At 47.0% G+C, this 27,696-nt stretch overlaps 1 protein-coding gene across 8 annotated transcripts in view; it reads left to right on the top strand.

The window, feature by feature from the left end:
• CARD10 (caspase recruitment domain family member 10) overlaps positions 1-27,291 on the top strand; it is a 55,654-nt gene extending 28,363 nt beyond the window's left edge. For all 8 annotated transcript variants that reach the window (XM_077339566.1, XM_077339573.1, XM_077339570.1 and 5 more), the window contains 16 exons: positions 2,908-3,063; positions 3,420-3,545; positions 3,672-3,869; positions 4,968-5,114; positions 9,055-9,170; positions 10,045-10,085; positions 10,984-11,104; positions 12,954-13,134; positions 14,221-14,344; positions 16,055-16,295; positions 18,323-18,392; positions 19,517-19,607; positions 20,188-20,340; positions 21,708-21,814; positions 23,067-23,182; positions 25,198-27,291. In XM_077339566.1, the coding sequence (XP_077195681.1) occupies positions 2,908-3,063; positions 3,420-3,545; positions 3,672-3,869; positions 4,968-5,114; positions 9,055-9,170; positions 10,045-10,085; positions 10,984-11,104; positions 12,954-13,134; positions 14,221-14,344; positions 16,055-16,295; positions 18,323-18,392; positions 19,517-19,607; positions 20,188-20,340; positions 21,708-21,814; positions 23,067-23,182; positions 25,198-25,405 (2,196 nt within the window). In that variant the 3' untranslated portion in view covers positions 25,406-27,291. The remainder of the gene's footprint in view (positions 1-2,907; positions 3,064-3,419; positions 3,546-3,671; positions 3,870-4,967; positions 5,115-9,054; positions 9,171-10,044; positions 10,086-10,983; positions 11,105-12,953; positions 13,135-14,220; positions 14,345-16,054; positions 16,296-18,322; positions 18,393-19,516; positions 19,608-20,187; positions 20,341-21,707; positions 21,815-23,066; positions 23,183-25,197) is intronic.
• Positions 27,292-27,696: the final 405 nt, after the last annotated feature.

A 27,696-nucleotide genomic window follows, 5' to 3' on the forward strand; every position in this document is an offset into this window, starting at 1 on the left:
GCCAACTGGAGATCATGGGATCCTGGTTTAAGCCCCACTTGGTAACTGCAAGAAGAAGCAGAAAAACTGGGGGGTTTTTGCACCCCACATTTTACTAGTCCACTGAATGAATTGGAATGCAACATAAGGGGAAAAGAAGCAGGGAAGATGGAGTCTCAAAGTGAAGTGAAGGAATCATAGAATCATAGAGTTGGAAGGGGCCATACTGGCCATCTAGTCCAACCCCCTGCTCAACGCAGGATTAGCCCTAAAGCAAGGAGTCTCAAAGTGACTTACCATTGCCTCCCCTCCCTCTCTCCACAGTAGACAATAGGTAGGTGAGTCTGAGAGAGCTCTGACTGCCCAAGGTCACCCAGCTGGATGCATGTGGAGGAGGAGTCAGGAATCAACCCCCTGGGGACCCCCCTTGGGTCACACTTATGGTGGGTTATGGTCAGCAATCCCTTTTTTCTGCCCCTATGGCTGATAGTGGGCTAGGCCTAGGTATATGTAATTTCCACCGCTTCTGAACATTTGTGTATTGATTTTGTTGTTTACTGAGTAGTTTCTGTTTTAGGGGTGTTTTTATTGGGGTTTTTAGGTATGTTGTAACCTGCCATGAGCCATTTTGGGAGTGACAGGCTAGAAATCAAATTAATAATAACAATAACAATAACAATAACAATAACAATAACAATAACAATAACAATAACAATAACAATAACAATAACAATAACAATAACAATAACAATAACAATAACAATAACAATAACAATAATAATAATAATAATAATAAATAGTCCGCTACTCTTAAATATCACACTATGCTGACTCTTACCACCTTGCTTCTCTGTCCCCGTCCTGTCCCCCCCCCCCCTCGCCAGATAGCACCCATGTCCCCCATGGCCTAGCCAGCGTGTGGAAGTTTATGGGTATCTCTTAAACGAAAGACGTTCCCTCTTTTTCACAGCCATGTCACTTCGTGAAGGTTTGCCTTTAATTTATTTTCCCCCTCCTCCCAGTTGTGCTTCTCCAAGGCTGCCTGTCTCACCTCCGCCTGTCTGGAATGCTCCCTTCCCCAAGATTTATGTGAAAAGAGGAAATGTGCTGAACAGGTTAACCTCTTGCAACAAGACTGAAACAAAATCCCCTGCGTGCTCTTCGGGAGGACTGGAGATAGTGCTGCTGGTCCTGGGTCAGGGCTGGCGTCACCAAAGCACTAAAAATAAAATCTGTCCCTTAGTGTTCAGGCAGCGCTGGAATATCAGTGGTTGCTTTGAACAGCCTTGTCTCTCAGCGGTTGTCTGGGAGCAGTCAGCTGGCGGCTGGCGATAGGGGCTCTGGGTGCTCTCCTCCTCCCCCTTACCCGTGGCCCATACAGGGACGTGTCATTTAGTGTTTCTTTCCCTTCTGTCAAAAGGCGTCCTATCTGACGGAGCCTGTGATATCCTTGGTTGTCTTTACTGCTATTTATACAGCTTTATCTTAATAACTTGCAGTGTGTCAAAGCCTGGAGAAACCCTGCTTAAAGATGTTCTCTGTTTGGAGTTCCCACCCACAATAAGGATTAAGTGGCAAAACATAAATTAACTGGGAGGGGGGAACAATGTGCCTGCATATGGTTTGCTTCTCTAGAATCATAGGTGCTCTAATGTCCTTAACTCCTTAGGATTAGGCAATGTCATCATCTCCCCTCCCCCAGTTCTTTCCTTGGCCCCCTTCTTGCTCTCCGTTCTGTTCAGCCCCCTCTTCCTTCCCCTTGGTCCTACTACCTGTCCTTTTCCTGGTAATCTGAAAAGCAGACTTTTTAATGCTTGGATGCTTTAGGATGCTTAGGGCTAATCCTGCGTTGAGCAGGGGGTTGGACTAGATGGCCTGTATGGTCCCTTCCAACTCTATGATTCTAAAGAAAACAGATTAACGAAGACAAATCTGGATATGATCAGCTGCATAAGTTGTTCATATGCAAAAGGTTGCCATTGCTGTTAACACGCATAATTTCAACTTGGAGTGGTTGAAAAGCTGATCCTCACGGACATGAGAATGTGAGGGTTTGGGGCTTGAAAGAGGAAACCTGTTGCTTCATCTTCCTAACGAACAGGGTTTTTATGTCCCGAGAAAGGAAGCCTGTTGCTCTGTGTTCCTAATGAACAGCAGAGCATTGCTTAGGTATGACATTTTGACTCCGTGGCATTATTAATATCAAATAACGTGTGTCTTCATGCTTTTCATTGTTCAGTGCTCTCATTTTGGAGCATTTTTGCCAGCTCTGGAAAATATGTTTCCTTACCTGTGATTAGTCATTTGGCAGCACCTGCACAAGGACCTTCGCTGGGTGACTGGAGATAAGCTATGTGGAAGCAAGACAATATTTTAAAATAGTAGGGTCATTTAAAAATGTGTCCTGTTAAGCAGAGTTTTACATGACCTCAGTCCCTGACATTTTGTGCTTAGCTCCACCTCTGTGGCAGCCATTTTGTGGTTGCATCTGCTACTCTGAGTCAGATTCCTACAGGTGCCCACAGGCTCAAAAATGTTGGGAACCCCTGGACTAGGACATATCAGTATGGAAGACCAGCTGTGTTTGAACACATTGTTCCTTCTCTCCTGGGAATTGTAGGGCTTGTAGTGAATATCCAGTACTTTCACCAAGCTACAGTTTCTAGGATTTTTTGGGGAGACACTGTGACATCTAGAGCAGTAGAAAAGCTGGTGCAAATATGCCTTTACTTTCTTGGATACGCCTTTATTGTGAAGAGCTGTGTAGGAGAAGAGCTTACAGGTAATGGTTTTAATTCAGTGACCCTGCTGGAAATGCTGGTAACAGTCACCCTGAAAGTCAATTTGCTGTGCGGTGACCACACGGTCCCTTAGATCCAGGCACTCTGCTCCTCCTTGCTCAGTCATCTGCACAGTCTTGTTTTTCAGATGGCAGGTGAAGGCCAGGTGCCGAGTTCTGAGCGGATCCTTCTAGATATTCTGGAGCACGACTGGAAGGAAGCGCAAGCTGACCGCCAGGAACTTTGCCAGAAACTAGACTGCACGCAGAATGAGCTGCAGTGGGCAGAGGAGTTGAGAGATAAGGTAAGATGCCTTCCACCCTGCAAGCGGTCCTTGTGGCACAGCATCAAAGGAGCTGCCAGCTCCCTTCTGTGTCTGTAGTTCCTTCATTTAGAACATTTACACCTCATCTTTTCACAGCAAAGTGGCTAACAATCTGACACCCCTCCCCCATTTTAATGAGTAAAGCAACTATCTTAGGAAAGTCAGTCAGTCACAGGCAATTAGTGGCAGCATGGAAATGCCGGGTGGGGTGGAGATGAGGTCTGGCTCTGGCATCAAAACTAAGTTGTAGAGTTGAGTGTTGAATTCATTTAAGTCCTAAACATATCTAAATATATCTCTAGAAAATGCAAGCCTCTGCATTTCTCTGTTCTCAGTACCTGCAGGAGGTGGAGATTCTCCAGCTGAAGTACCAGACTCTGCAGAAAAACTGTGATCTGTACAAGCACAGAATGAATACTGTGCTGTCTCAGTTGGAGGAGATTGAGAAGGAAAGAGACCAGGTAAGTTGCTGCCTTCAGGAATCCATTCCTTCTGCTGGAATTGGAGCCCCAGCTAGAGGTATTGGGATATAAAACGGATCTTCTCTCCCCACTACTACCTTAGCTTTAGCATGGTGTTTCCTGTAGGCAATCCGGAGCCGAGATGGCATTCAGGTGCAGTACTCCCAAAGCCTTGTTGAGAAGGACCAGTACCGCAAACGTGTTCGGGCCCTGGAAGTGGAGAGGGACGATTTGCTGAGCAAACTGACCCAGGCGGAAGGCCAGATCAACACACTCGAGGCTCAGCTGCAGCGATGCCGCTGCACCAGGGCCTTGGCCAAGAAGGTGAGTTTAACAAGGGAAGGAGGGGAAGGAAGGCAGATTGGGGCTTGGCGGATTGAAATTGGGATCAGTGTCAACAGGTTGCCGCATTACCATAGTGGAGCAAGCATAGCTGGAGACAGACAATAACTTACGGGAATCGGTGAGGAGGAAAAGAAAAAAACCCAGCTTCAGGTATAGGCTAATGGAATCTGAATTTACCTGAGACTGGGAGGGAAAAAGATCTCGGGGTCATAACAGATAGCTATGAAATTGTCAATCCAGTGTGCTGCAGCGGTGAAAAAGGCAAACATTGTGATGGGGATTATTAGGAAAGGGGTAGAAAAATAAAACAGCCAGTATTATAATGCGCCAATATTATAATGCCCCTTGTAAGTTGCAGCCTCATTGGGAACTGTGTCACTGTATCTCGAAAAGGACATGGCAGAGCTGGGAGGGGTACGGAAGAGGTCAGCCAGGATGATTAGAGGGTTGGAGCACCTTCTCTGTGGGGAAAGGCTGAAGAATCTGGGACTTTCCAGTTTCAAAAAGAGTGACCAAGGACAAAATATAATAGAGGTTTATAAAATTATGCATGGGGTGGAGGTGGCTGACAAGGCAACTTTCTCTCCTGCTCCCAAAATTCTAGGGCATCCAGTGAAATTGATGGGCAGTAGATTAGGACAGACAAAAGGGCATACTTCTTTTCACAATGAGGAGTTAAAATATGGTACTCACTGTCAGAGGATGACGTGATGGTCATAGCCATAGGCAGCTTTAAAGGGGGATTAGACAGATTCATGGAGGATAGGTCTATCAGCGGCTACTAGCCATGCTAATGAAGGGAGGCTCCATATTCAGAGGTGGTAAACCTCTGACTACTACTGCCAGGAGGCAACATCAGGTCTCTATACTCTGTTTTTTGTATCCCTGGAGGAACTGGTTGGCCACTGTGTGAGACAGGATGCTAGACTAGTTGATTTAGATCATTGGTCTGATCTAGGTGGGATCTTCTTAGGAGGATTATCCATGATGGAGGCACATTTATGTCTACAGATGGTGTGGCTTCCAGGTAAATTAAAAAGAATATATTGAGGCATCTTTTTATTTATTCTTCCTTAGATGTGTTCGTCCTCCCATTCCCTCTGTTCCATCCTAAGCAGCACCTGGAGCATTATTGAGAAGCCTTCTGCCCTGGAGGATGGAGTTGTAGATGCATCTGGTGTCTTGGACGCTGTCTTCCCTGAGGACTACATAAACCAGAAAGCGGTGAGGCTTTCGTGACCTTGACTACCGTTTTGCTTTTGTGTGGCCCAGCTACCTGGAAGGAACTAGGCAAACCTGCCAGCATCTATGGGAGTTAGCAGGTTTCCTAGGCCTTCTTTTCTTTTTGTTTCCAACGTGGAAAAAATGCAGCCTCGGATGACTAAGGATCTTGCCTAGAATAGTCTTTCTCTACATTTTTATCATTGAGAAAACCCCTGGAAGGTTCTGCAGGCTTTGAGAAACCCCAGAAGTGGCACGATGGTGCAGAATATGGTTGGGAAACAGAGATGTGAACATGCCCACCTGGGGCTCCTCCCCTTCTCACTCCCTCCAGGCCCATCATTGGCCATGGGGGGTGTGAGGTTGACATGACTATATAGCAGGGGTAGTCAAACTGCGGCCCTCCAGATGTCCATGGACCACAATTCCCAGAAGCCCCTGCCAGCGAATGCTGGCAGGGGCTTCTGGGAATAGTAGTCCATGGACATCTGGAGGGCCGCAGTTTGACTACCCCTGCTATATATGGTCATATCACACAATAAGTGTTTAATAAATTTAAAAATATGTTAAAATTCATTAACTCCCACCCATTCAGGAAACCATTCCAGAACCATCTAGAAACCCCAGGGTTTAGTTGAGAAAACGTGGCCTAGAGTCACCATGAGCTAGAAACCCTGCCCAGGAATTAAGAAGTGTGGGCAGTAGGCTGCTTCTGTGTTTCTTCTTTTGCTTTTTTGGGCAAGAGCAAAATGCTACAACCTGTTTTGGCTCATGCTGTGATGAAAATGTGACACCCCCCACATCCATAGGCTATTCTTTCCTATTAGAAAAAATAACTTATTCTTTTGTGGTTCTCTCAGTGGACAAGTAAATATTTTGCTGTGGCTTTTGCTGCTACTTTGGAAGCCCAAAGCCTTGTATTGCTGCCCAGCTCTGGCAGCAATACAAGCAACAAAAATCTCGCCTATAGAGAGTTAAAGCTATAAACCTGTGCATAGCTGCTTTGGAACAAGCTCCACTGCAATCAGAGGAATTTTCTTCTGAGTAAGTTTGCATAGGTCCAGGCTCTGTGAATGTGACCTGTGACCCAGATTCAAATGTCATGTTAGCCATCCCTTCATTGGTGTGGTTTTGAGCATGCCCTTCCCCTGAGATATGAGTGTCATGGTAGGAGCATTAAGTAATTAATTAATTAATTAATTTATTACACTTGTATATTGTATACTTCTTACAGATTACTGGGAAGATCCTTGAAATGAAGGATCTCAAGTGTTTTGAGCAAGCTTAAATTGTTTTTCTTTGCTTCTCGTATCTCCTGCTGGGCCCATTCGTGTACTGTGCATTTTTATGACTCTTTTATGACACAGATTCGTATATATAATTAAAGTGCTGTTAACCACCCTGCATTCCTGGGAGTGGGGTATAAATAAGAAAAGTCCCCAAGCATTAAATAAAAATTGTTGCCAGTACCTCAGTAGTGTTTTAACATATTCAGTACTATAAACCATCCCTGTTTGTGGTGAAGAACAGGAGGTGAGAGACAGTGTTCTTGACACCCCACCTCCTGGTGATATAAGGGCAGACTTGACAGACTTAGTTTCTCTTACGTGTAACTGAAACTCCTGCACTGAGGAATGCCAGCCTCCAGGTGGGTCTTGAGGGTCCCCTGGAATGACAGCTCATCTCCAGGCCACAGAGATCATTTCTCTTGGAGAACATGGTTGCTTAGAAGGTGAACTATATAGCATTGAAGACCCTCCCCTCTCCAAAGCTAGCTTGGTGTACTGGCTAGGAGGGCAGCCTTCTAATCTGGTGAGCCTGGTCTGATTCCCTGCTCCTCCTCCACATGCAGCCAGCTGGGTGACCTTGGGCTCGCCACAACACTGATAAGGCTGTTCTGACCAAGCAGTAATATCAGGACTCTCTCAGCCTCACCTCCCTCACAGGGTGTCTGTTGTGGATAGAGGAAAGGGATAGTGATTGTAAGCCACTTTGAGACTCCTTTGGGGAGACAAAAGCGGCATATGTTGGGCCAACTCCTTCTTCTTCTCCTTCTCCTCCTCCTTCTTCTCCCTTCTTCCTTCTTCCTCCTCCTTCTTCTTCTTCTTTCTTCTTTCTCCTTCTTCTTTCTTCTTTCTCCTTCTTCCTTCTTCCTTCTTCCTTCTTCCTTCTTTCTTCTTCTTCTTTCTTCTTCTATAGGACCTTTGTCAGAGTCACTGTATTGTAAAGTTTATATGGTTTGGGAGAAAATCTTGGAAAAATTTGGACTTAGAAAGAATAAGGCGACCAGATTGTCCCACTTTTGGAGGGACATCTGGGGGCACCTGGCAAATTGTACTTATGTTGAAATTAAAATATATATAGTACAATAGTATTTTGCATTTTATGCGTTCTATGAAAATGTTTGTTGCTTCATATAGACCACATTTTTAATCAAGACCCCCCCCCCCCGGTCAATGGTGTCCCGTTTTACCAATGTTAAAATCTGGTCACCTTAACTTAGAAGGCATGGAAATCAGAGTTGTGAGGTTCATCTTTTTTAGGTCACACACATTGTTAGTATACAGACACCCCCCCCCCATTTCAGCCCTTTAGGTGGGACAAGGGCAAATAGAAGAAAGCATATAAGTTTCATTTGCATTATCACAGAATGTTGGGTCAGTAGCCCAGCTACCCACTGGTCTGCCATTCTTCCCTCCATGCTTTCCCTGTGAAAGTGGTGGGATATAAATCAAAACATAAATAAAAATAAATACACAAAAGGAGCCTGAGAGCTACAGCCAATGTTCTAATCACAGCTGGCTCTCAGATGGAGGGAAATTTTCCAGAAATGAATTTGGTTGCAAGCCAATAGTATTCTTGGAGTTTCCTTTTCCGAGAACAGCCGGTGTGGTGGTCTGGAGCTCTTCAGTTGGCTGTGAAGGTGCTGGTGATGGGAGCATAATAAAGGGCAGTGGGGCTTGGCCCCGGCCCTATATTTTGCTCTCAGTTGGCTTGGCTGTCATACGAGTTGCTGACAACTGAATTCTTGCATGGAAGACTATATTTCTAGCTCGTCCTTAAGTATCTGCAGCTTTATCATTTGGGTAGGAATAAGCAAGCAAACTGCTCATTTAATTCTGCACTTCTAGCTGAAATGCTGCTGAGCCTGAGCAGGAATAGTATGTAGCAAAGGCAGGCTTGTTGCTTTTTTTGGCCTTCCAATTGCCTCACAACAACTGCGTGGATTCAAGGAAGATGGAACTTATCACCCCAGGCTGTATAAGATTCTGCTGTTGCAGACTTGCAGTTCTGCAATGGGAAATAAATTAGGAGGAAATAAAAGGTGGGCCGTGAATATACTGAATAATACCATCTTCCTACCAGTTGGCTTTAGTTCGCAACTTGTGACTTTATGTCGAACTTCTTGGTTTTTCCTTTTTTAAAGTTGAGCTTATCATCATTAGATTAAGGCCATAAGACCTATTGTGCATTTGCCTTCCCTCTTTGAAATCTGCCAAAAATTATAGCGTTAGTGTGACTTAAGATGAATAATTGATCCTTGTGAACGTCTCCTTTGGTGTTTGCAGTTTGGTATGTTACAAAGATCAATTTCAGAAGGTGCCCTTGACTCAATCAGGCAGCCAGCCTTAAAAGGTTTTAATGCAAATTCTTGGGGGGGAGGGGGACTGAAGAAGAAGGAAACAATAAGATGACTGGTGCCATCTTCTCCATAAGAGGGATGCCCCCTTCTCTCACACACAAGCAAGCAAATGGAATGCCTCTTCTGCCAGCTGCGTGCATCTTCTACCTTCAAAAACTGTAATAAATGTAGATGTAATTCATATGATCAAGTTATTTTAAAAGATAATATCCATAGCATGAGGGAGGGGGGAATACATGAAGAGAGTGAGAAGAGAAAATCTGGATCTGGTTTTGAGGACCTTCCCCCTTTTCTAAACAGGAAGTGACTCCAGACCGAGAGAAGGAAATTAACCGCCTGTCCATCTTTCCCTTCCCACCATGTGCTGGCTCCATACTTCGAAGGCAACGTGAAAATGGATGGATGCACCCTAAGAGGTAATGGTTGGTCTCCTAGGCCTTCTGTGCTGCTGTGAAATTCCTCCCTCTGAATTTTGCCTCAGGGACCATGGGGTCCCAAATCAGTTTCTCCAGCCAACATCAATATTTTCCTGCAGTTGGGGCTCCAGTGATCCTTGGTTGAGAGGCCTGTGGCAGGAAGTACCCAGGCCAACTAGTAGAGTTACCAAACTCCAGGTGGAGCCTGGTCCAGGATTTCTATTGGAATTACAATTGATCTCCTGGATTCAGAGATCAGTTCCTCTGGATGAAATGGCAGCTCTGGAGGGAGGGACTTTATGGCATTAGCCTCACCTGAATTTACTCCCCTCCCCACGCATAGCCCCCAAATCTCCAGGAATTTACAAAATTTGGAGATGGTTGGAGATGTCACCTGTTGGGCTGAATGCTTAAGTATTCTTTTAGAGACATCCAATAGGAACCCCAAGCTGTGGAATGGAGGGCTGCCAGTCAAAGAAAGGATATTCTAAATTGATTCATTATCTTTAGGAGAAGCCTACAGGTGCATGAGTGGAAGAGCAAGGAGTGGAAGTACCAATTGTAGGAATGCAAGTGGGCTGTTTGCAAAGGGAGATAATATCCTTTTGAAGGCCAAACACTGATGTTGAGGAGAAGAATGAAAGGGTGGCTGAGAACAATCTGGCCCATCTGAGCTGCTCTATTGAAGCTCAAGGCAGTGATGAGTCAGGAAATGGTGCTCCTGTAGTTCCATCTTTGAAACTGAGTAGATCTGGCCCCTGTCTATCTGGTACTGTTGTGTATGGAAAAAGGGTGGACACAAAATTATATTTCCAAGAATGATTTGAATACTTGAACCAATATTTTCCTTCCTGTGTTTCTTTTGTGCCCTCAGTCAGTCTTATGGATCCTTTGGCAGCTTGGAAGATTTAACAGGTATTAACAGCTGTTTATCTATTATGAGTTCCTTGAATTCTGTGTGAGGAAACTGGGGTGAGAAGGGGCTTCCTTCTGCCAAACTAGCTGCAAGACAATATGCCCACTAGGGGGCACCCTTGTCCCATAGGACTTCTGCCGGCTCAGGTAGCACCTCCTGGGGGTCAGCCCACGGCAGGCAGGCATATGTGCTTAGTTCTGAGGCCATTCCAGTCCGGTGTGCTTAATTTATATAGGGTTTTATTTGACAGTGAATTCGATTCAGCTTCAGAGGAGTAGGAACCGCAAGAGATAAATGTCTTTGCTTCAGGCTGTTATCGGCTGTTGGTGGCAGGTGGTAAATCTCTAGAGCATGTCCCCCTGTATAACTCGGACTCGGCTAGATTTGTGGCATATTCTGCCAGTGTAGCTCCCTGGGAGAAGTGGCACGCATGCACAGTCTGCCTGGTTTCTGCAGTCAGCTCCAGGAGCCTGTATCCATGCCAGCAGGAAAGGTTTGCCTCATGATCCAGGTTTTTCCTGTTGGCCTCTTATATGGGCCTCTTATATATATTTCTGAACCTTTGGTCCTGGGATCGTCGGGGTCCAGTTCAGGGTTCTGCCTGTGCTTAATGCTGCATTCTCAGGAACAGAGGATGTTCTTTGAACATTACTTTAAACCACATGGATGCTGCTTTACCATTATCCATGACTGGTGGAATCTTAAGCAGTGCAGTCATGGGGGACTCCTAATAGAGTGGGAAAGGCCTGCATGGAGTACCATTTTCAGGGCCCGAGGGTGCCTGTTTCCCGCCTCTGTCAGAGCTGTCACCTGAAACTCACACACGCTCTTTGGGTCCGCGGGGTGCTGAGCACTCCCAAGCCCTCGGTTGTTTTCTGCGCCCTTCTGTCTGTCTAGGAAGTGTGACGACCACTGCCTCATCTGCCAAGTCGCCCTCTTCTTCCACCAGTGCACACACCAGGGCCAAGTCAGAAATCTGCTTGTCCAGCAATTCTGACCAGCAAGAGTTTGCCAGAAGGTATGCCTGCTTCCCCCTCCTCCCTGGGTTAACGATGTTGAATTAATGAGGATTCTCCTGTCCTTGAGTCATCCGCATAACTACCCTCTGATGAACTATCCTGCACAGTGCGAGCGCTCTCTGCCACGTGGCATCAGTCACCGAGGTCCCTCTCTACCAGTGTTTGGCTCTCGCCCACTCTTTGCCTCCCCTTCCGTTACCCCTGCCTGCACGGCAGCCTGTGATCATGGGTGGGACAAAAGCAGTGGCAATTGGGGGTGGGGTACTGAGATGATCCCATAAAGCCCTTTCTAGGGTAGAACCTGAGACAGCGTCTTCTGTTGTATGTGCAGGTCCTGAATGCTAAAGAGAAGGCCAGACCAGCCTGGGGTTGAGGGATGTTTTTCAGCAGTAGTATCTTTGTTGCTCTGGAGAGCATAGGAATGACACTGCCCCTGTCCAGCCCAGGGGGCTTGTCGTTTGCCTTACATGGGAGAAGGCAGGGATGGCGGTAGAGATCAGGGATTGGCAAAGGAGGATTCAGGGGCGGGGAGAGAAATGTATGGTAACAGCATAGCCAGGGTGGTTCTGGGACTCTGCAGAAGAAGTGGGCCCATGAGGCAGGGCAGCAGCAAGAAGACTGAGCAAATACTGCAGAGGAAATTGACCTGACCGTTAGACACTCCCTCCCTCTTTGGACCTACAGCGGACTGCCAAAAAGGCAAATAAATGGGTTCCAGATCAAATCAAGCCTGAACTTTCCCTAGATGCTAAAATGACTAAACTGAGGCTATCATACTTTGGTCTCATTATGAAAAGACCAGAGTCACTGGAAAATGCTCCTATGCTACCCTTAGAGGGGATGTGTGCGTGGGTGTACGTAGCTGCAGTAAGGTGACTCTATGAACTCAAGTCCTCTAGAACAAGGGTAGTCAAACTGTGGCCTTCCAGATGTCCATGGACACAATTTGCATGAGCCCCTGCCAGCATTGTAGTCCAAGCACATCTGGAGGGCCGCAGTTTGACTACCCTGCTCTAGAACGTCCTCTCATTAACAGCCTTGCTCTGGTCTCGCAAACTGAGGGCCATGGCTGCCTGGATGGAGTCCATCCCTCTCACATTGGATCCCCCTCTTTCTATTACCTTGGTCGCTAGATGGGACACTTATAAGGCCAAAAAATTGTGTATGTGACCCTATGCTTCCCTGACTAGTGGCTTCAGAGGAGAGGGGGAAAGGGAGAATGCCCCGGGCCAGAATGAGGAGAAATTGGCAGAAATTCCCCCTCCCTCCTTATGCCTACCTTTCCACAAGCAGAGCAAGAGCTCACCCAGGGGGAGGGAGATTTTCTGCCAATTCCTGTACACGCTGCAGCCCCTTGTGCTGCATATTTACTCCACCTCTTTATTGAAACATGTATGCCCTGCCTTTCCCCCACGGCTAAAGGTGAGGTATGCCACTCCGCTCCTGAGAGTGTCCCGCAGATTCTGCATTGGAAGAGCTTCATCCCAACCCCTTTTTCCATTTACGGTTCATAGGATCCAGCCCACTGCAATGATACAAACCTGCAAACAAGGCAAGAGAACATGAGGGTGGTGAAGGTATGCTGAAGGAGGCACCTCCTCTAGACTGGAGCCTCCTGAGGTCGCAATGGAAGAGCCAGTATCGCAGGAACTTGGCCCAGTGCATGCTGGGTATTTACTCCGAACCGCAGCATGCTTCCTCTAGCCCAGACCAAGAGAGCAGTAGCACAACCACCTGTGGCTCATGGAGACCCTTATTCTACGGTAGCCGAGGCAGAGCATGGCATTCTGTGCAAAGGTGCAGGAATCAGAATTCCAGCTGTTGCTGTTTCTTTTTGTCCCTGTCCAGATCTGTTGTGGTCCAGTTGCCCAGTGCTGGCCAGCTGAACACTCTAGTGCCTCAAAGCAGGGGACTCGCTGGGGATATCTCCATCCTTGGAGGAAACAGGACTGGGATTTTTGTTCAGTGGGTGAGGCCAGGTTCCGAAGCAGAGAACGCAGGACTTCAAGAGGGAGACCGGCTCCTAGAGGTATGAATGAATATGTGGGCTTTTGCAGTCAACCCCCAGGCAGGAAGATTTGGGGGTTGGGGAGATGACCATTTATTCATAAGCAAAGGGCTCCATTTTGCCCCCTGCGGTTTGCTCGGTGTGCACCTTGCCTCGAGTGCTGATATATATTATGACACCTTGTGGTTGAGGGAGACATTGCAAATCATATCATTTCGAAGATGGACAATAGAATCTGAATTTCGAAGATGGGTAACTTACGTTGGTTAGTTTGTTGGTTACAGCTTTTGACCAGCATAAGAAATGTAGTAAAATGAAATAAAAACAAGGAGTCATAATATTTACAGACACCCTACAGGTCAAAATAAAGTAATTAAGAAAAGCAGACAATAAAATAGAAACCCCAATTCATAACTATTTGGCCAACCCCTGGTTAATTTAAATTGAAAGGCTGGAATCCTGTCTTGGGGCAAACTGGAAATTTGGGGAAGAGCTTATGGTCATGCCTTTTTTGGTCCTTCCCAAGAGTTCAAGTGTATTGAATTTTTTTTAAATCTATAATACCACTGCTTAACATTTTCTATAGCTTTTAATTTGCATTCTTAGTCTTCTGTTCAATCTCCCTATAAATTATTGGCCCGGTATTGTAAGTAGGGGTGGGGGAGGGTTGAGACATAAGAACTTGCTGTTTAAGGAGTTTATAGCAGAAGCAAGGCTTGAACCAAGTGCTCCTTGAATTGTAGTTGTTTACCACGTTCTGAGCCCTTACAGGCAATTAAACCTGGAGATGCAGTTGATCATGCATAGTTCCCAGGGACCACCAGTGAACAGAGGCCTGGATCCTATTTTGAATCCTATTTGGGGGGTTCTCTTAAAGGTCCCACCATTTCTCCTTTAGACAGAGAGCAAAGAACCCAGCAGCAGCCTATTAAAATCTCTTGTCACAGGAAAATCCACTCACGTGGATCAGCCTTGTCTTGTACTGTATGCAGACAGGTGGAGGTGGATCTTTATGAACCTGAAATGGCATGCATCGGAAATGTGGTCTGAAATGACCAAAAGATGACTGATCCATGTATTTCCTTTCTGCGTGTTTGTCTGTGGCAGCTTAGGGGGACGCAGCTAAATGGGCAGGTGCTTTCCCTAGAGAATTGTAGCCGGGAGGTAGCTTATCTGAGCCTGCTACACTGGGATGACCCCTCTTCCCTCATCTTTCTGCCTGACATGAAAGGTAAGTTGCTGTAACCACTTAAGGTGGCGGGGTGCCGCTCCGTGCTGGAGCACATGCTTTGGTTCCAGAAGGTCCAAGGTTCAATCCTTGGCACCTCCAGTGAAAAAATACCTTTGGTTGATGGGTTGGAGAAGACATCTGCCTGGAGAATCGCAGTCAATCAGGACAAATAATATTGGAGGAGGTGGACCAATGATCTGTTTCAGGCTAAGGTATCTTCGTGTATGGAAGTACATGTTGCCGTTATCCTCCATGCATCAGGGCAGTCACGTCTGGCTGTGATCTGTATATCTGATAGCTGTAGAAATACTGCAGTATTTGACTCAGGATTCCACATCCTGGAGGAATCTCAGCTATAACATAGTAAAAATATAAGTAAAGTGCTTAGCAGGAGATAAGAATGTGTACAACTGTGGCGTGAGATCTTAAAGCCTGAAAAGAGATGGAGAAAGGCAGTCTTGTTTTATAGATGGTAGAATCCCAGTATAATGCCTTTAGACGGCTCCTGTTTACTCCCTGCCCCCCCCCCCAATAGCTAGCAAAGCATGTTTCGTGGAAATGGCACACTCACATAGAAGTGAATGCTGTACGTGCTGCTGGGAAGGATTGCTTGCTACCACTGGGCTTTATTGGTACCACACCCTCTTCACTTCCTCCAAGCTTTTTATCCAAGTGCATGCCTTTGAGGGTTGCTTTTTAGGGGGGAGGATGGAGCTCCTCATCACAAACAATCGGTCCAAAAGTGATCAGGTCAAGCCAAGAGACATCACTGAGCTTGGGTCATGGATGACAGCTCAAGGGAAGGGAAGACAGTCCTTTGCTCTGTGTATTGCATGGACTTCCTTCCTCCTTCCCTGATGCTGCCTAAAACACACCTAACTCTGCTTCAGGGGATGATTGTCCTCTCCAAGCAGTGGCCTAAGGAGGCCGTCACAGTCTTTCTTGGCTCTGTCATAACACTGGAAATTTGGAATCCCATGCAAAGGGGAAACCATAGCATGGGCTCCCCCCCTCTCCCATTTTAGACCAGGGGTGTTAATACATTCTCCAGGATGGAGAGAGGCTGTAATCCAGTTTGGTGTAGTGGTTAGGAGTGCAAACTTCTAATCTAGCATGCCAGGTTCGATTCTGCGCTCCCCCACATGCAACCAGCTGGGTGACCTTGGGCTCGCCACGGCACTGATAAAACTGTCCTGACCGAGCAGTGATATCAGGGCTCTCTCAGCCTCATCCACCCCACAGAGTGTCTGTTGTGGGGAGAGGAATGGGAAGGTGAGTGTAAGCCGCTTTGAGCCTCCTTCGGGAGGGAAAAGCGGCATATAAGAACCAACTCTTCCTCTTCTTCTTCAAACCTCCTTTTTGGGTTTGCAAGGCATGTGTCACAAAATGTGTCTTGGATGCTTTAGGATGCTCTGGGCTGATCCTGCGTAGAGCAGGGGGTTGGACTAGATGGCCTGTATGGCCCCTTCCAACTCTATGATTCTAAGGAACAGGCAGCTGTGCTGGCAATGGCAGTCATCATTTGTTAAAGTCCCGCTTGCTTGCCTAGTGCGGAAGGGAGGGCCTTTGTACCTCTGGTGCTCGTCTTCCTGAGCCGTCTGTAGAGTCTGAGAGCTGTTGATTTATGCAGATGTTGAATAGTTGTCCCAATGGGCCCTGCTCTCCATGGGGCCTCTTCCCCCTCACTGTGCACCTTCTTCCCTTTGTCAGGATACCAGCCTCTCAAAGAGGCGCTGGATGCGGGGAAGGGGATTCCTGGGGACTCGTTCTATGTGCGTGCCAACCTGACCCTCCTGGACCTCGTGGATCCTTATGCCCTATGCGTCAAGTGCCGGGAGATCCTTCACGTCACCGACACCTTGCACAACGGGAAGCTGGAATGGTACTGTGCCCGCGTGGACCCCTTCACCCTCCGAGACTTGGACAGGGGCACCGTGCCTAATTACAGCAGGTAATGGGACAGAAGGGACGCGTTTCTGAGGGATCGATTCCTTTTTCTTTTAGAAAGGAGAAGGCAACTTACCAGCCGTCTCTCTCTCCTGTCCTGGTTTGTTTGATGGTTTGTTTGTTTTTTTCCAAATGAGGAGCAAAGCAGTTTAATGGGATGAGCTTTGTAGACAATAAATATCAATGTAGCACCTGGATTCGGAAGAAGAAGAGATCGGGTATGGATCAGGTTTTGGTTGCGTGGGATTGAGAACCCCTCCCCTCAGCGAACGTCTACCCTGCTCCATTCCTTCTGTTTGAGAAACGGAAACAGTTGGCACAGCAGGGCCCTGATCAAACAGTCTGCCCACTGAGTATTGGTGAGGCCTAATCTGCAGCCGTTGCTTTTTTTGTAGAAACAACAAAGCCTTATTTAAGAAGGTTTTTTTTTTTAAAAAAACGTTGCTTTTAATATTTATGTAATTTTATTGGATTAATTTTAGAATTGGTTTTCGGGGTGTTAATTGAATTTTATTTGGTGCTGTGCTTTTACTGCGCGACTGTTGAAGAGTTTGTTGCCTTGGTTTTTCTCCCCACAGAGAGCGTTGGGTGGGCATTTCTAAATAAATAGACACACGGGTGGTAAACAAAGGTGGGAGAAGCAGGGAAGATGGAAGTTTGGGGAGTGGGACGGAAGCATTTCAGTGGTGCTGCAGGGGTGGTTGAGCATTGGAGGCAGTTGCTGTTGTGCAGGTGGGGCAGGGAGCAGAATTGAGATCCAGGGGACCTGGGTTCAAATTATCGCTCAGCCAGAAATATCCTTGGGCGGTTTTGACCTAGTCAGAACTTTCTGCAGAACTTAACTGAGCATAACTGGGAAGAGAGTTGTATAAAGCAGGGGTAGTCAACCTGTGGTTCTCCAGATGTCCATGGACTACAAATGCTGGCAGGGACTGATGGGAATTGTAGTCCATGGGCATCTGGAGGATCACAGGTTGACTACCGCTGGTATAAAGCACCACTTATAAAGTGGAAGTAGGTAATACATTTGATTGAGAAACCGATCCCAAGATGGGGCTATGCTTTTGCAGACGGGCAGCCTCGATTCCGAAAGCTCCTGTCAAGCTCTATTGAACCAACAGTCTTCATTAGGCAAGGTTAACTGGATGTGAGCTTGGCAGCACCTTGGAGACCAACAAGGTTTTCTGGGGGGTTTCAGCTTTCAAGAGTCAAAGCTCCCTTTGCTGGGTATCTCATGATAGGAGCTTTGGCTCTTGGAAGCTTCTGTCAGCTTTGTCTGATATCTCAAAAGCTTGCACCCTGAAAATCTTGTTGGTGCTGCTGGATTCTCACCTAGCTGGTCTGCAAGCCCAACAAGGCTACCTTTCCTCTCTCCTGTCCTGGTCAGTTGTCTTTTTCAAGTGAAAAGCAAAGGAGGTAAATGGAAGGATGGCTAACAAAAGATCAGAACCGTCTCTCTTTGATAGAACTGAGATGGCAGGATGCCACCGGGCATACTTCTGTCCTCTGTTTCAATCCCTTGCACCTGCAATTACAACAATCCCATGGGGGTTCACACGATAGACCAGGGGTAGTCAAACTGCGGCCCTCCAGATGTCCATGGACTACAATTCCCAGGAGCCCCTGCCAGCATTCGCTGGCAGGGGCTCCTGGGAATTGTAGTCCATGGACATCTGGAGGGCCGCAGTTTGACTACCCCTGCATAGACCCTGGAGAGCCGCTGCCCTGTCAGCAGTGACCATGACAGACCAGCATTTGTGTGTTCATTTGTGCGTTTATGTGGATAAAGTGTCTCTTTATGAAGGAACGGAACTGAAATGAAGAGTAATATCCTCCTAGAGCTACCTAGCTGATGCAAGGATGAGCAGTGGAGCAAATGCTGAAAGAGCCAAGTGATTAAAGACAACCCAAAAAAATTCCCATTGTTCCAGTGCATCAGGGTGCCTCTCAAGACCAGTTTGCCTCCCCGTGCTGCTTCTGCTTTGCTTCGGGTTTCCAGGAAGGGGCTTACCATTGCTGTCCTTCTTCCAGGGCTCTCCAGCTTCTGAAGCTGCAGGAGAAGGGCCAGGGAGTGGCCCGGCAGAAAGGCTGCAGGACCAAGGTAGGCTGCCTAAAAGGTTGTGCAAATTGCAAAAGGAGAGCTGGTGCTTGCTGTGGGCGATCTCAGTGGAGCAGCTGTTTCTGTGCTGCATTGTGATTGTGCTGGCGGGGTAGAAAGTGCAGCCAAGTTGCAGCCAGCTTACGGTGACCCTCTTGGTTTTCAAGGCAAGAGAGGAACAGAGGTGTGGTGTGCCATTACTGGCCTCTAGCTAGTGACCCTGGGATTCCTCAGAGGTCTCCCATCCAAATATACTAATTGTGGCCAGCGATGCTTATAAACATCCGAGATCTGACAAAGTCAGGCCAGCCCGGCCCAGCCAGGTCATGGCAGATTTGGCTCCGACTGGTGGATTTGTCCTTGCCGTAAGCCATGGACCAGGGCTCGTTTTGGAATACTAAGGCCGAGAAAATGCTTTTGGCCCAGCTAAGGCCGGTGTAGTGATGCTGGAAAATGTCTCAGCCTGCTGGCACCTGCGCCCGGTGTTCAAACTTCTCGATTCAGCCTCTGAACATGTGTAACGAAATGAGACGAGTCTCCCACATCGGTTTGCAATCCATTTTACACAGTTTGCCAGATATAAATATTTGAGGTGAGTTTCTAGTCTCAGGACTAGATGATGACTCTTGCTTTAGGACATAAGTGCTGATCTTAGCTTAGAGAGAGGCTCTCTGTGGCCTCGGCCCTCCTGGCTTGGGCTGCCTTGCTTGGCCTCTGTTTAAAACATGGAGCCTCCGGGAAGCTTTGTTGTCTGATGCTGCTGATTGGCTGCTTTGCCTCCCCCTCTAGGAATGTGGCCAGGCCAGGGTCTCTGTGCACCAGGAGAGGGGCAGCTATTGCCTCTGCTGGTGTGGTGTTTGCTTAGGGGTGTTGTTCTCTTGTTGGGCATGCAGAGAAGTGCCTCGCAGTGTTTTTGTGAGGTGTTTCTCAAAGGAATCCAGAGACAGAGAAAGGTTTAATTGCTCATATGTCCATCCTTGCTTTGGGAATTGCGTCCCAAGGCAGAATCTACTTAACTTTCCATAATAAACATGTATCTGTCATTTCATGAGCCATCGAATGAGGCATTCTCTGTTCATGCTCTCCACCTCCTTCTCTCCCCCCCCTCCCATTTTTGTTCCTTTCAGCTGAAAAAACGGGCCCTGGGCCACCTCCGACTGGCGAAACACAGACCGCCGGGGGGGCAGGGGGAAGCCTTCCTGCAGGACCCTGGCTCAGGTGAATGGTGGCCCCAGCCTCCGCTGCACCCTGATGGGAAAGGGAAATATGTCTTGTCATTCCGCATAACTCACCCCTGTCATTCCACATAAAGACCTCCTAGGGAATCCTTGAAATCCATGACAGGTCTGTCTCCCTTGGGGGGTCCTCCGTACACCTGGCGGTGGATATTCTGCATATTCATCACATTATGTTGGAAGCTGGGTCCAGGTAAAGAATCTTGAGAAAAAGAGGGCAAGATACTCCCTCCGTACCTGCCTGGCTGTTGAGAAGAGCAGGAGGACTTGGCTGGCCTTGTGCCTGTGCTGAAGGAGGAGCTTTGGTCTATAAAGGCTCATAATGGAGTACATTAGAGCTAATCCTTAAGGTATCTGTGAGTCAGGGCTCTCTGTCATTTGCAAGCACAAGGAGCCAGAAGAGATTAGGATAAAGCTTCCAGTGGAGTGCCACACAGGGCATCTTGCCCTTCCCTTACGGTTACTATTGATAGATAATGCAGTCACTAGCTCTTCAGTTTGGCAATGACACTTCCACCTCTCTTGCTGGCCTACAAGCATCTTTTATTGCCTTTTGTCCCCAGATGGAATTGCGAAACCCTACACTCCAGTGCGTCCCCTGGTGATTCAGAGCCATCGCCCAGTGGTGTTTTCGCCTGATTTCTTAGCACCCCGGCTCATTCGGAACTTGCTGGACCTCCCTTCCTCTCTTCAGGATTTCCACTTGTCCCCAGCAGGTAGACCCAAATGGCTGAGTGACTGGGTTGTCTGCTCCAGGTTGGGAAATACCTGGAGATTTGGGGGGTGGAGCTTGGGGGAAGGTGGGGTTTGGAGATGGAAGAGACCTCAGCAGAGTAGAATGCCATAGAGCTCACTCTGCAAAGCAGCCATTTTATCCAGGGCAACTGACTTTGGTCATCAAGCAGACATTGTAATAGCACGAGATTTCCAAGTGCTATCTGGAGACTGAAAATCCTGCTGAATGATTTGACTGATGCAATTTGCTGTGTTGGAGTCAGAAGCAGAACCAAGGCTTGTTCTCATGTCCCAAACTTGGATTTTGAGTTAAAGGCAGCCCTTAAAATTGGCTCTCATCTCTTTTTCTTTTAACACTGAGCGTCTAGAATTCTCTCTCTGTCTCTCTCTGTCTCTCTGTCTCTCGTCTCTGTCTCTGTGCCTCTGCCTCTGCCTCTTTCTGTCTCTCTCTCTCTTGTTTGTAAACCAGCATCTTCTGCTTTTGGGGAAGAGACATTTGTTGACAAGGGTTTTTGTGCATTTTATGTTTCTGCACATGCCTCAAGTTGTGCGAGATCCACAGTCTGCTGCAGAAAGAATCCTGCAGATCTGTATTTATGTAAAAGGGGGGTGGGGGATGAAACCATATTCATAGCCCGGAGTGTGGCTCAGTGTTAAAAGAAAAAGAGATGAGAGCCAGTTTTTGCATTAGCAGATGAAACTTCCTTATACTATTTTGTGTCCTGCCAGGCAACGTTGAATTGAGGTTGTGAGAATGCATTGTGGGTTACGGCCAACGGAGGCACAAGAGGTTCCTTCACAGTGAATGGCTGGAAGGACCCCCTGAACAGCAGCAGTGGTCTGGTAATAGAGCCCTTAGCAAAAATAGCAGGAGCAGCAATGCTGAAGTCTTAGAACCCAAAGGAGCTACAGGCATGTCTCTGAATCCTTAAGTTTCCTGAAGAGGGACAGTGGTTTCTCCCTCCCTATGCAGCCCCATTTGCTGTTCCTGAGGGATCAGGGCTGTAGCAGGAAGGGGTAATATGTGGACGCTGTTGTCCCCTCTGCAGAAAACAATGGAATTGCTAGATTGGATACAGGCCTCTGCCTTTCCTTCTTTTCCAAAACAAATTCTGCAAAAAAGCTGAGAAGGATATAAATGTATAAGTTGCATATTTAGGCTGCAAACCCAGGTAAGTTTGAAAGGTTCCACTGAATTCATTGGGACTCAGCTCTGTGTAGGGCAGGGTTTAAGCGTCTGAGAATACCATTAGGAAGAGTTGTTGTATTCAAACTGGCCTCGTCGGCATGTATTCTCCACGCATCTGCAGATCCGTTTTTAAAAATTTTCTCTCCACAAACACCCTAGCTGAAGAACGGCTGCTGTCTTCCGCCTCCAAACACAATGCTAATGGGATTTCTCAGAGCCAGAGAGATTGTGGGAGGATCCAAGCCATCCAGGAGGCTATTGGAAAGGTAAAAAGTGGAGCACAGCTGGCGGGTGGGGAGGCAGAGCTTCACTTCAAGTGCATTTTACAGTAGGGTCCCAGGCAATATAAATCCTCCTTCTGTTGTAAATGCCACCCAGGTGACTCTTTGTGAAAAGAACATCTGTGCAATTCCAGTTCCCCAGAGTGTGGTGTAGAAACAGCCACCCTTCCAGAAGTGGGAAACGGGACAAGGAGCTGAAGGGTTACGTTTTCTCTTCCTCGGTAGATTTCAAATCTTGGATTAACAAGGCACAAGGGGAAAAGAAGTTATGGATTTATTGGGTGAAGGGAAAGCAAAAAGGATGGTGTCATGTGACCTGAAGACGAATGGAATCCAGAAAAGAAAGGGAGCTTGGTTTTGGATTTCTCTGGTGGATCAGGGGAGAGAAATAGAAATTGAGGACTACCAGTGGCTGAACAATTGCCAGCTTTCTGTTCCTCTAGCAGCTGCCTTGCAAGTAGAAATTCAGCTGGGGAGGACTCTATTCACAGCATATGATGGCAAAAGGATCAGTGCTGGATTTCCTGCTGTGGTATAGCTGCAAAAGAGTAAGCAAGATCAGGGAAGGGCACCACTGAAAGAAAGCTTAGAAAATAGAATGCCGTAGGGTACTAGGCAAAAGAATGTAAGATAAACCCGAATGGATCTTACCTATTGTCTGTTCTGGCATCCTATTTACCACAGTAGCCAACTAGCTGTACCTCATAAGAGTCTCCCCTCCCCATCAACTGTTATTCAGAGATACACTGCCTGTGATTGAAGAGGTTCCATTTATGCATTGTGGCTAATAGGTGCATTGGTGGCTGTCCTGCAAGCATTTGCAGAGACCCAGTTAAATCCTTTGGTTATAGTTGTGGAATACTGTACTGGGGTGTAGTGTCTATACAAAACCACCTCCTTTCATCTTCCCATGAAGAAAGAACTTCCCTAGGGCAAAATGAAGGTGAATAATACAAGGCTTTGTGGTGAGGCTACCATTGCACACTCAAAAAACAGAGTATCCTGGCAGATCTCCTTATCCTGGACATATTGGACTCCCATTCAGTGATATATCAGATGACCCTGCCCTTCAATTCTGTTTTCCTCTAAAGTTTGGTAGTAAATCCCATCTTTTAATGGAATTACTATTGGAAAAGCAATAATATTTCACAGTATGGGGTTTGATTTAATGTAACTTGTCAGGGACAGGTTATTTCTTTTCCATTTAAATCAGTAAATCTGTTGGATTTCCTTGCAGAATAAACATTGCCTGCTAGAGCTGGAGGTCCAGATGGTGAGAGATCTAATTAAAAGAGAAATATATCCCATTGTTATACATGTCGAGGTCACTGCAAAGAATATCAGGGGAGTCAGGTAAGAAAAGCCCCTTTCCAGGATCAACAGAAGTTATTACGTGGGCAGGGGAAGCTCACGAAAATGAGGCAGGAGCAAAGGCTGAAAGGGGAGGGTTTTCCTTTACAGCAGGGGTAGTCAACCTGTGGTCCTCCAGATGTTCATGGACTACAATTCCCATGAGCCCCTGCCAGCAGGGGCTCATGGGAATTGTAGTCCATGAACATCTGGAGGACCACAGGTGGACTACCCCTGCTTTACAGGGTAATGTGGGTGTGAGCTTTTGGGGTTTGTATATGAGGCTCTGCTTCTCTTTGCTGACTTTGCATTGGTGCTGGTGATAGGAGAGGAAAGCTCAGTGCAGACCAGGGTGTCGTAATGCGTCGAAGCCCCAAATAATGATCATTTCATTGCCACTTAAGCCAGCCTTGTTTTCAAAATGGAACCCAAGGCAATTCACAAATAAACCTCCCATCCAGACACTGACTAGACACAGACAGATGAATGCCTCCTGCAGTCGCTTAGTGAAGAAGTGAGACACAAGCCACTGTGAGCTATGGTCCATTGAGAGCTCATGGCCTGTTATTTTGCTAAATGCTGCTGAAGAAAGTAACGAAACAGGCTTTGTACTGGAATCCTGTTCAGCATGCATTTTTGAGAATTTTTCCTCTCGCTTGCCAAGGATCGGACATTAAAGAGGACTCATGATTCTTGATTTACAATTTATTATATAGTGTATATATGTAAACTACAAACTGTTTTTTTTCCACTATAGACACAGACAGATCCTGCTTAGCTTTGGCAGGCTTGTTGAGGTGTATCCCTCCCAACCCCTGGGATCCCAAGTAATAGGACCTTGACTTGTTGCCTGATGCTGCTGCAGCCTTCTCATAAACTTGGATCCCTAGCCTGCAAGAGGGACTCATCTTTTTTTTAAGATACTTTTTGTACCGCGTCTGGTTGTCAGGAACATTATAAATGGATAAATATTAGTTATGGGTCAGGCCGCATACATCAGCCAAAAGCTTATATTCTGCACATAATCCTTGCCATGTAGAAGATCGCGTGGAGAAACCACTCTGAATGGCAGGTCATGGATGCAAGCTACCCATCGTCGTGAGCCATTTTTGTGGTTATGGAGGCTGGAAGAAGAAACACTGTCATTATGAGAATAGAGACCGCCATGGACAGCAGCTGTCTAGCAGCACTGGAGAGGAGGAATTTCCCCATTTTTGCTCTTCTGCATGGAATATGCTATGATGTGGAGCAGAAAAAAATGGGGAAATAACCCTGCCTGTGCTGTTTCTGTATGGGGAAAATGTCCTGGGAAAGAAGGCAGGAGCCCTTCCTTCCCCCATGGTGGTGTTCCAAGCCCATTTGAGTGTCCCTTTACTTTAACAAGCCATTCCATGCAGCTGCTGTTTGGCTGCAAGGAGCCGGAATTGGTCTGGGAAGCCTGACCCGACTCTTTAAAAACCTGAAAGCGTAGGAAAGTTGAGTGTTTTCTACGGGGCAGTCTTGCCCTTCAAGCGGTGAACGGTGTTAACCAGCAGGCCTGATATGCACCAATGAACTTACGGCTCCAGAATTATTTGCAGTGTTCAGAGATTCTGTGGTAGATGCACAGGGATTGCTTTGCAGACAGCCGGGTGTAGAAAGCATTTGAAAACCAGTGTATTAGGAGGTGTACACCACAGACCCTCAGGCCTTGCCCAAAGGTCAACTGGCTTTTATAGTGTCCGCCCTCTGCTGTTAAGCATTTAAGGCACTTCAGCTGAAACCCTGGAAGTCAAATATTTTTTTTCCTGGCAACATGGGCGTAATGCTGCAATTTATAACATCCCAGTAATGCAGGGGCTGGTGCCTGCTGTAGCTCGAGCGTCTGTTTGGCAGCACCTCAGTTCTCGGGATCAGACCATTAGACTTCAACATGCTTAAACTAACATGCTTGACTTAGCCCATCTCTGCCTATGCATTATTCATAGCATCTAGAAGAGTATACTTATGGTGCATTTTTCTTCCGTGCTTCTCTCCAGGAGCTTGCTAGGGAAGCCGGGGATGCGTGATTCCGAGGCGATGAAGCTGTGCCAGAGAGCTGAGCAGACTCTCCACACCCTGCCCTGTTCGTGGGCCTGGGTGGACTCTCAGTCCTGGAGTAGCGTAGGGGAGCTGGTGAAGGTGTTGAAGGCCCACATCTTCCAGGAACAGACCAGGATCGTATGGGTCGAAGACAACGAAATGTGACCGGCACTGTTGTGGAGAAACTTGTGTCCTCTTTGAGACACACACAAGCAGCAGAATTGCACATTGCCTCTGCAGGACAGGGGCTTGGACTCTGTGGCCCACTGAAGTTCTTCCACACCTGTGATTCATTCCACACCTCCTGTGCGCTCGCCTTGTGGGATGTGCAGGTGTTCTGGTCATTCCTGAACAAGAAGAGAAGCCTCTGTGGAAATCAGCCCTCCTTGTCTGTCTGAACCGATCGACTAATTCCTCAGTCTTGACCTTTTCAGCAGTTGAGAAAAATGCCATTCCAGCATTCTTAAAGTCCCAGGGAATAACAAAGCTACACAAAAATCTGGTTCAAATGTAATCTATGTTGGCCCCACAATTTGTGAATCCTTAGAAACTGCAATCCCCCCCCCCCAAGGCAATTTGGGATTTGAGTCTGCGCCCTCCTCCATTCCCACCTCCAGTTGTGTTGTCATAGATGTACAGCAACTCCAGCTAGTATCTGTCTCTCTTCCTGTCTGTTCCCCTCCCCCCCTGTATTTTTTAAAATTGTTGAGCATGGTAGTATTACAACATGACTTTGTAATAACAATAGCTCCCGCTTTTAGGGAACACTCCAGAATAGGCATGTGCTATTCAATCCAGCCAAAAAGTACCTGAATCTTGCACGAATCAGCTGAACCTGGTTCAAATCATCATTTCCCAATAAGCTTAAGTGGCCAAATCAACCGTGCTCAAATTGAGCATGTGCCCATTTAAACTTTAAAGGGAAAGAGGGAGGAGGGAAAGTTCCTCTTTTTGACTTTCTCAGGCTGGGGGTGGGGTGGGTTTGAGGTGGAAGCACCCAGTATGCAGTTTAGCTGTGGGAGCCTCTCCTCAAAAGAACTCACAAGGTGCAAAAAGATTGGTCTAGGAGATCAAATTCTAAGGGTACCTCCATCCGATCTCCATTGCTTCCTATGATAAAAGAAACAGATTCTCTGTTCTTGCCATAGGAAATAATGGAGGTTGGATTGGGACACCCTCTTTGAGAACCCCCTGATCCAATCTTTTTGCAACTTGGGTCTCTTTTGAGAGGCTCCCACAGCTACATGGTGAGTTTGGTGCCTCTACCTCAAACCTCCACCCACCCAGAGCCTGGAAAAGCCAGAAAGGAGAAAATCACCATAGACGTGAATGGCACCATTGGTTTCAATGGCGCCAAACCGGTTTGGCCATATCCAAATCAATTTGGCTGAATCAAAACTATACTGTAGGTGAGTCAGACTAATCGAGTCAGTCCAGATCGAAAATGGTTGAAATCTTCTTGTTGTCGTGAGTGCCTACTCCAGAATGCCAGCCTACGCAGTTTTGTTTTCTGCCTGACCTTTCTCCGCTATTCATATGAGAAGGTTCCTTCAAGAGAGAACCAGTTGTTTGGGTTGTAAGTCTGTCAAGAACAGGGGTAGTCAAACTGCGGCCCTCCAGATGTCTATGGACTACAATTCCCAGGAGCCCCTGCCAGCGAATGCTGGCAGGGGCTCCTGGGAATTGTAGTCCATGGACATCTGGAGGGCCGCAGTTTGACTACCCCTGGTCAAGAGCAAGGACCCCCCCATCCCCCTCCCCCCATCTCCCTCTCTGACATCTCAACACACGTTCATGATTTAAGGCCCAACTTGCAACATAATGGCGCTCCCTACCACCAAGACCCCTTGCCATTTAAGAGACATGACTGAAGTTGGAGTTTTCTTTTTTCCTAGGTAAGAGATACTGTGAAATGGGTAGCTGGTTCACAGAGCATTGTTGCATTGCTGAGCCTGTTGATATATTGTTAGGCAAATGTTCAGTTTTTATGGTTTATTTTTGCTTCCGTGCTGTTTTTTGCTTCCGTGCTGATAAACAGTTATGTAATGGTGGCCAACATGTTTTGTCTTGATGCATGCATGGTGAATGAGCACACATCAACAGGAGACGCCTCCCCGCTACTGATGTGATTAGTGTCACAGGAATCTAATGAATGGGGGGTACGATAGATCTTGGCTCATGCAGGAAGGGAACAATGCGCAACTAGAACACAAACTTGCGCTTCAAGCAAGGGGACTCACACACTGAGCGTCAGCATGCTGAATTATTGTGGCTGACATTTTAAATGGCATTATGGTGCAAGTGTGTTATGGCGCATGCACTGACCCCAAAGGGGGAGTGGCATGCTGTTAGGCCGGATAACCTACTCTGCCAATGAAAATGCATGCCACGATTTGAGTCCTGACCAATGATGGAACAAAACCACAGATGCAGAATGCCAAGGTGCAAATTCGGAG

Source organism: Paroedura picta, chromosome 5 (assembly GCF_049243985.1).
Source record: "Paroedura picta isolate Pp20150507F chromosome 5, Ppicta_v3.0, whole genome shotgun sequence".
Classification (NCBI taxonomy): domain Eukaryota; kingdom Metazoa; phylum Chordata; class Lepidosauria; order Squamata; family Gekkonidae; genus Paroedura; species Paroedura picta.